Genomic DNA, 9,381 nt, shown 5'->3' with positions numbered 1-9,381 from the left:
ATTTACAATATCAAAACCTTTTTATTTGTACAAATAAAAAAAAAACATTTATTTTACACAGATTATCATATTATAATAATGATTTGTTTCAATTTATCCTCACAAGTATCGTGTTTTATGAATAAACATTCAATTGAGAATATTTATCATATACTTCAAAAGTATATTTCAGTTCCGTTTTCGCGTTTAAAAACCTTAACCGCACCAGCTGTGATATAGTATACAACTCATATAAATCATTTCAAGTGATGTAAATTTTTAATTGCATAATATGATAAACATTTCATTTCATATACTCCAGACCTTCAATTTTCTAAAACGCAAGCTAGAAAAATCCTGGCAGTATATGTATGTGTGTGTATATATACTTATACTCTATATATGTATATATATATATATATATATATATATATACATATATAGATCTCTCTATACACATATAGAGTTTACACCTCACATCACATTTACACCTCATATTCGTCGACGAAATTAGGCCTAAATTCCGCAGCTCGACGCTTGATATCGAAGAAACATAATGACCTAATTCTTAAATTAATATCATCATACCTAAAATAGCAATTATAAGAAACAAATTAAAAATTCCATAAACATCTTATCCGAGCGTTTACAGTAATTTTGTACTCATATATTCGATTTCATTGTTTTATGCATTGATTACTCATCTCAACCTTGGAAGAATTTATTACTTGAAGCAAAACGTATATAGATACCTTACAAATACGTGCATTAGGGTATCCAGTTTAATTGGAATAAGAAACTTTATACCAATGTCAAGTTTTTCATAGGAATATTACAAATTTCAGAATTAACTCTGACAAAATATTCCATTTTTTCCCCTGTTTCAAGACGCCAGGATTTCTATGATCAATAAGCATTTTATCTATAGTTGAAGCGGTTGCAGCGATTTTACTATTAGTTTAACAGTTACGAAATTACAACCCCTTTCAAAATTCCAATACCTTAAACGAAATAAACTTAATTACCTATAATTAGGTTGCAGTGGTGCTTCAACATCAAATTATGATAATGGTCCACGTGATAAACAATAGTCGACAGTATAACTCTTTTGAATTATGTTAACTATGCTGCCAGAATACCATCAGGCCTTCCAGGGATTTAAAATTTTTTAATCGACATTTCATTGTTACTATTATTTTTTACGCTCAAGTTTGTCATTCATTTTTCATTTGAAAACATTTCACAGAAAACTCGCAACATCTTCTAAAATCACCAACTAAAAGTCTTTGATTAAGATAGTTGTGCGGCAAGCTGCTCCTCCTGTTGAATTTTTCTTCTGTAATTATCCAGCGTGAATTGAATTGTAGTTTCCGAATATCGACAGGCTTCAGCACCACAGGTACAAGTAAATGACTTGCACTTTATAATCCAGAACTTTTCGCCATAATCAAAACTGAAACAAGGAATTTCCATACATTTATATGCATAATTTAATATAAATAAAGATGTTGAAGATAAAGAGAAACACAAGATTCACGATAATACCAACTACTTCACTAACTTTTTTTTAAGCTTTTTCGTTTACGACATATATTTACTACCCATAAAGGATGGTATTGCATACGTTCACTGCAGAGTGGATACATTTGTCCAAGACTTACCTACCTTGGATCAATTGAAAGGGATGGTATTAAGTGATGACATGACATGACATGATTATGGATTTTTCAAATTAGTTCAACAATCGTCATAATTTGAGATCAACTTTATTTTTGGAATCGTGTATGATTGCAAATACGTAATTGAAAATTAAATGTGAGTTACGACACTTTTTATCCCATAACAGAGCAATTGAATACACTGAATGCCCGATCTACCATGAAGACAGAGAGAAAATGAACAAATTCATCACAATTTTAAGCGGTGGTTCTAAGTAGTAATGATCTATTATGATGACGAAGTATAATAATCATGAAGCAACGAAAACAAAAGAAAAAGCTTTTATTTTACACGACAATATTCGTACAAACATCACTGCCATTACTGCTTCCTTAACACGACGAACAGTTTCGTTTAACGTACCCAAGTTCTTCGTCAGCATCAATATCTCGGTTGGCAAAGAATGCGATCCTAGGAAAATGAAGATCTTGGTGCTCAACGAATACTCGGACAGGCAGAAGATTAGGTGCACAAGAATGGTTTATGAAACGAGCAAGATTACCGTAGCGTCTTGCATCGATGCAGTACGTTTCTCCATCCTAAATGAAAACAAATAATCACACCCTTGTACCTTTTCATATGTTTGAATATGGCACTCCAGACTCAATAAAATTTGACGAAAAATAAGTGAAAAAACTTATTCTAATGTATTGTAAAACGAAACTCATTTGGAATCAGCAGCATCCTCAATAAAATTGTACGCTTGTCTCCCTGTTAGTGGTTTCACGTAAGTTTAACCTAGTTAAGAATACTCTTGAAACTTTAAAGATCACTTTTCCAAGTTTTATTCCGTCAAAACATATTGAGTTGTTCAAGCAAAAACTGGTTCCAATAAACTTATACCTGAGTAAAGTCGATTCTAACCCATCCAATTCTAGTGGTTCAAAAATAAGGTTCGTTGCATCTAACTTATGCCAAGACATCTTATAACCTCGATGTGCTACAGCCATTGGTTAGAGGCTGCCAAAAGTCAACCGTATTTTTGACTCGTTAAACTGATGGGGGTCAGAAAAGACTTTGCTAGGATGTGCGTGCAAACAAACGACCAGACCAAATTGCCCTCTCCCATTCCACAGTTTTGTAAAAATTAAATATTTATAAATTGACCCCGAGTTAAAAAAAGGGTAAAATAATTATCACTGAAATAAACTTACTCTGTTGTCCAGGTCGAACAGATAGGAGTCGTCCTCGCGATGATCGGCTTCAGAATCAGATATGATTTCTCCAACATATTCACAGACATAAGTCCCTTTTAGAATGAATCGTAACGTTCTGAGACCCCAACCTTTTCCTTTAGTCCTAAATAGTTGAAACCTCTGAGTTAAGCCATGTTGCACTACCCGATTGTTACATGTTATACGATTACAATCGCAAGCCTGGTTGCATTCAAACAACATGGGAGGATCTAAAATGCAAAAAATGTATGGATAACAGGTGAAAAATTACTCATGTGAGTTTCAGCGAAATTGTGGAATATAACAAGTTCACAATCAATGAGTAAATCTTCTATACATTCATCACCAACACTTACCAGCATAATTGAACTCAGGAATGAGTTTTCCTTCTTCGTCATACCAACACCTCAGACTTATGTTCCCGCATAAGCATTTCTCGGAACTACAATAATCTTCACAACGGCAAGATTGCAGCGACGTTATTGTACGATCAACATTTATACTACTTGTAAAACAGTTTTCTGTAACGTACAAGAAATCGGTAGGCTTGTCTTCAGAGTCATACCCATTCACGCACTGGATGGGGTTCGTTTCTTTGCCTCGTGAGATGTCACTAAAAATAATTTCACCAAATGGTAGTGTAATATATTCAGGTGCCAAATATATTATGTGAATAATAAGTACAAATATATGTTGTTTGCTCACTATTTATGAGCACTTTCTGTAACCAATGAACATCGATTATGTTGATAAATTATCCTGAACGTCTTTTTCAAATCTGTTGTGATTACTTGGACGTTCTCAGATAATACTTACTTCGACAATATTTTGACTGTAGCTTCCCACATGTGTTCAGTTAACTCGTTCACTTTTGCATTCAATCTCAACGCTGCCATAGTATCGCCTTCTGATGGACAACAATTTACAGCAGTTTCCCCAGCTGTATTTGTTTCTCCAATTTTGGCACCCCGTGCCAAAAGTAAAACGCTTACAGCATACTGATCTTGCCTGGCAGCGATATGTCTAGAAAATAATTAGCGAACATGATTTGAGCTATATTTTATAATTGAGGAAGGTTGTCTTTCAATGTCCTGATTATTTTTCGTCTTTGCAACTTTTAACTCATTTTATCCACGATTACAATTACTAAGTGATATGCTGATATTATAAAATCTTGAGACGATAATATCAAGCCACAAGCATTATAATTATACTCACTACAATTCATGTTACATGACGTATAAATTCAATGCAATTTCAATATCTTACAGTGGCGTATCCCCGTGAACATTTACAGCGTTGACATCGCACCCCTGGTTTAGTAAGAGTTCCGTAATTTCCGAACTTCCACTAAATGCGCTCCAATGTAAAGCTATATTCTGCTCAGCATCTCTTATCAAAGGGTCACATCGTTTTTCAAGTAGAAATCTAGCTACGTCTGTATGACAAAATTCACACGCCCAAATCAAACTCGTCCAACCACCATCATCCACTGAGTCTGTTAGAAAAAAAATAATAATAAGGTAATCATCTTAAATCCGAAGGCACTATAGTAAGGTGTAATGTGCAAAAACTACAGCGGTTTAACAGTGAAATGTTTTCCTTTTCCTATCTCAGTCCATTATCTTTAATTACTTAGTGCTTAGAAATGTTTTTAATTACCCACTAATGTTCTTGGAACCTTGCATTCAGCTAAAATGATTTGGCACACATCCAAATGCCCAGACTTAGCGGCCATATGCAACACCGTCATACCATCTTCACCTTTCAATGTTACATCAGCTCCTATTTTAATTAAGTATTTTACAACGTCAACTTTTCCCTTTGCGGCAGCCAGCATCAACGGGGTCAACTGATTCTTGTCCATGACATCCAACTGGGCCCCTGCTTGTACCAAGGTATGGACACACGACAAATGACCCTTATCCGCCGCAATGTGCAAGCTTGTGCGATGGGCGTAATCACGAAACGTGTGATTAGCATTGTAACCACAGGCTGTAAACATAAGTGTTCATCCTCCTCACGACTCAACCAGTTTATATCATATGATCATGATTTGGCCAAATCTCAACAGTATTCTATCAATAATGAAAGAGGGTTCACACCGCTCATTTTCCAAACACTCACCTAATACATTAACCAACTTCTCTAAATCTCCATTTTTAACAGACGTATATAGACTCATAATCGTGTAACGTTCTGGTCTATCAGCATTACAATTTGGTTGTTGAATTTTAATAGCTTCCGGCGGGATCAAAGGACTGGGAGGTCTACCGGCCAGTTTGGTATTGTCTCCTTTTCCCGTAAAACTCATTTTTGCAGATGGTAACTTGGAAAACTTTCTCCGAGTTGGTATGAATACAGGTTTCCTCATTGCTCTCATAGTAATTGCTACGTCGTACAACGAACTGTCGCAGCCACAATGAGGACACAATGCTTTTTTATTAGGGTATATTTCACACTCTCTGTGATACTGGTGCCCATTTACACATTGGACAAACCTACCCTGTGTGCAAAATAGTCCACAACTTGGACAGCAGTTGTGTCTAAGCAATCGCTCCTTATGCATACGACATAGTATTATGAAAGGCACTCTGGCGCTAGGTCTACGCATTGCAACGTCGTTGCTATCTACTTCATTGCAGCAACCCACAACTTTATTATCTATCGAATCTGTCGCAGTGCAATAAAGAGGGGCCCCAGAACCTGTGATTGTTACGTATAATTGAGAACGTATCTGGCACAGGCACAATAAAGACGGTGTATACACCTGCAAAATAAATAATATTTTGTGTAAGAAAAAATTATTCATAAAATCTGCCACCTGGGTAGTAGATACCCAACAATGACTATCCAGATCAATTAAAACATGCATAAAAAAGTATTAGAAAGATGCAGAATAACAGCAAAAATGTTGTTTCAAATTGAAATTAATACCCCCAATCTTCAGTGTAGAGATGAGTAAATTTCATTGCAAGTCATTGACAAAGTAACAGCTTTTAGTGACAATCTATGTTTAAGGCGATTCTGGAATTTGCACAGTGACTGCAGTTACTATGAAAATAAGTAACTACTAACTTACAGCTCTCAATAAATTCAGTTAATAAATACTAACTTCATTCAAAATTGCCGTGGATTCTGGTTTTGATGCTTGACCCTCAGCAGGACTTGGACTAGGAACCATACTACGCCGAGTTCTTTTTGCTGGAACTGTGCCTTCTGTAAAAAATATTTGTAAAACCAGTTAATAGTGCTAATAATGGAACATGACAAGAATTACTATAGAATTGAAACTTTTAAACATAACGAAAAACTTTACATAATTTTTTACAAAAACACTATATTTTATTGTTAATTGCCAGAGTTTGATGTGTTCAATCTTTTAACAATTTTTAGTGTAATGAAAATTTATAATCATACCTTCCGGATAGTCGTTGTTTTTTCCAGTTTCTGCAACAGATGGTGATCCATCTAAATTATTTATGAAACACTGCTTATTTAATTATTTTTTTAACAAAAACTGTTATTTGTATGTATCAAAGTTATAAGATACATTAAATACAGGACGAAATAAGATGTGAGCTTGCACCATTCACGCTATCGACGTAACTAAAATCTTTGAAAGTTCAATTTTAGAACTCACCTTCATTGAAAGAATCGACTTTAGCTATTTTTCTAGCACTGGTGCTTCCTTTTGGCCTGCCACGTTCTCGTCTACTACGACTGATGATTGGTTTTAAAAAAGGTTTATCACTTTCAATGTTTATGACCATATCGTCTTCTGTCATAGGGCTCGTAGAATGACTAGTATTAGTCTGACTACTATCTACAGTTTTTGTAATTGGAGACAATTTTGGCATTCCTTCAAGATCCATGGACGAATTCTGTGGATCTTCTGAACTAATATCGTTAGAACTTTTGTCCGACAAAGTTGTGTTGTTCCTGGACGAATCCAAAGAGGTATTTACATCAGATTGCGTACCATTCAGGTCTGTAACATTCCGAGAATTATCAGTTCGATTTTCACAGTTTTTTCTTTCGGATGGCTTATTCTGATCTTTCCATTTAACGATCTTTTTGGGTCTTCCTGGTCTGCTATACTTCTTCTCATTTTTGAATTTTCGCTCATCGGTATAATTCGATTTCTCTTTACGGGCCATCGCACTCTCAAGTACAGTACTTTTCAAAGACTCTTTGCACAAACGACGAGCTGAACGTTTTGGTCCTGCAGGCCCCGGCAACTCTTCCGTTGAATCGCTGTAACAAGTTTTTTTAGAGATATTATTATTAGTTCACTAATGTTAAATCATCCTCAACAATCTGTCTGTAAAATATAAAAAAAAAAACTCCCAGAAACCTTAACAGGTCACAATCTCAAAAAATTAAAGTATCTCAAGAATATTTTTAAATAGCACAATTTCATTATAATAAATCATTAGTCTTTTCGAAAACAGAATTGTGGAAAGTTGAGACGTTTGAGTCATGTAGACAAAGAAATGTGGAACAAAATAGAATATAAAATTGCCATAATCATACGATACAAAGGTCTTTTCCAATTATCTAACGACTGCACAATATAAAATCCAAAGAATATTTGACCTGATTTCTGAAACTGAATGCATTTACCTTCACCAGACATAATTCTGAAATATTCAACATCTTAGAAATTAAAGGTTTTGAAATAACAATTATAATAAAGATATTTATTCAATTGCAATAGTAACATTACCTTCATTTCAAAACATATATATTCCTGACTAATTAGCAATATTATATTGTAAACAAAATTAGATCAATAGGGGCTGCTTGAAATCTTATGACTTGTAAACCTTATGATAGGTAATAATAAAATGAAAAGTAACCTTAATGCTCTTAACCTAGGACGTCCTACCCTTCTTTTCTTAGGGGGCGAATTAGGTTCTGCCGGTTGTGTTGTGATTTTACTAGGCTCTGGAATTTTCACTTTTTTGATACTCGAATCAATCTTCTCTGGAGAATCTGATTCGTTATTTTCAATCAAATCCATCGGAGGATTCACCGTCTCTTCTTTTACTGTTTCCTTCTGGTTATCCTCATCTTTAATTTTGCCTATTATCTCCAGATCTGCTTCAAGTTTTTCTTCATTTTCGTCCGACTTATCAGCAGGATTTGAATTTTCATCAGAAGTTTCAATCTTTACCGAAACACCACCGATTTGGTCGCAATTTGTCAATTCATCAGGAACCAACTTGAGATTGGAAGAACAGCTGGATATTTTAGTCTTTTTTCCATCATCCGTGTTCTCGTCTATTGTTCTAAATGTCAATATTATTCTTGGTATAGATTCTTTACTCGGACTATCTTTTTTGGAGAAAACGTCCTTTTCAGGGCTGTGGTCATTTTCTTGCACTACTTTTTCAGCAGGATCATCTACGAAGTCTGGTGCTTTAATTCTGGTAGACTGGGTGCACTCTTCTGATACTTCATCAACTTGTGTTGGTTCTTCATCAACGACCTTGGAATGTGTAAGAACCCTCTCATGATCCTTAAGGATACTATCAACTTTGTTATTTTTCGATGTTGTATTTTCAATATCAAGAGTTTTGTTCAAGCTCAGGCTTTTGTTGAACTCGTTTGTCATTCCTTCTAGAATTTTTCGTATGCTAACATTGTCCTGAGCCACGTCTTTGCCGGCCATTTCTTCATCTTTTCCACAATCGGCACCCTCAGTTGCTGCTAGTTTACTCATTTCGATATCTTTTGTACTGGACATCGAGGAAAACGTTTCCACTGCAACTGACGCGTTATAAAATACAAATCGAGCTTAGTTACATGGCGTAGTAAACGCCACACATTTTTCCTTCGACGCCAAACAGGAGATACGACAAATATGTTCATAAAATGTACCAATTTCTTACGCGTCTTCCGCAGCTATATTTACTAGCGATAAATGTAGAGTGCACAACCTGTCCTATCAAACTGACGTTTATTTCAGCTTTTTAACTTAATTTAACCACAAAAAATTACACAACCATTTACCGGAATGCGGAACTTTATTTCAACTAATTACGTTGCTAATTACTTGTATATTTAAGTCGATTGTTACCGTTCAATTATCTTCGATGAAAACAACTCGCTCTAGAGTATCTGGTCTACCTCGGACTAACGGGTAGCCATATTGATTGCTTCAGGGACGTCCCAACCGTACCGCACTTTATTTTTAAACTCTTATTCGAAAGTATTACATTCGATGTATCCCAATTGAAAAATTATTATTATTGCGATGTAGCGATGATAAAATTTGTTACTTTTTTATAAGAAAATATTTTACTTACTGTATAGTCACTGAAAATTTAATCTTTCAGATAAATGACTAATTACGTTTGTTAAACCGAATGTGAATGCCAGGCTTTCGTGAATAGCCTAATCTAACATTACTACTCGGTCGATGCACTACTGATTATAACTACAAGGTTCGAAGAAATCCAAACGTACTATATTACATATTTTCGTCAACTCGAATTTCGTT

The 9,381-nt window shown here is 34.9% G+C and overlaps 1 protein-coding gene across 2 annotated transcripts; it reads right to left on the bottom strand.

Moving 5' to 3' along the window:
* LOC124178823 (histone-lysine N-methyltransferase EHMT2) lies at positions 1–9,103 on the bottom strand. 2 transcript variants are annotated; one of them, XM_046562517.1, is made up of 12 exons: positions 7,736–9,103; positions 6,517–7,130; positions 6,294–6,323; positions 5,989–6,092; positions 5,001–5,643; positions 4,536–4,868; positions 4,143–4,371; positions 3,690–3,896; positions 3,230–3,486; positions 2,853–3,103; positions 2,062–2,237; positions 1–1,432 (listed from the first exon to the last, which is right to left on the bottom strand). In XM_046562517.1, the coding sequence occupies exons 1-12, from the start codon at positions 8,623–8,625 to the stop codon at positions 1,270–1,272; spliced, it is 3,897 nt and encodes a 1,298-aa protein (XP_046418473.1). In that variant the 5' UTR covers positions 8,626–9,103; the 3' UTR covers positions 1–1,269. The 2 variants fall into 2 exon arrangements, with proteins under 2 accessions (XP_046418473.1, XP_046418472.1); XM_046562516.1 differs by having other exon boundaries at positions 2–1,432; positions 6,294–6,344; positions 7,736–9,102.
* Positions 9,104–9,381: the final 278 nt, after the last annotated feature.

The sequence above is a fragment of the Neodiprion fabricii genome, chromosome 3, assembly GCF_021155785.1.
Source record: "Neodiprion fabricii isolate iyNeoFabr1 chromosome 3, iyNeoFabr1.1, whole genome shotgun sequence".
Taxonomy (NCBI): domain Eukaryota; kingdom Metazoa; phylum Arthropoda; class Insecta; order Hymenoptera; family Diprionidae; genus Neodiprion; species Neodiprion fabricii.
Note: the sequence above shows the minus strand (reverse complement) of the source record. Positions and strands in the feature narration are given on the sequence as shown.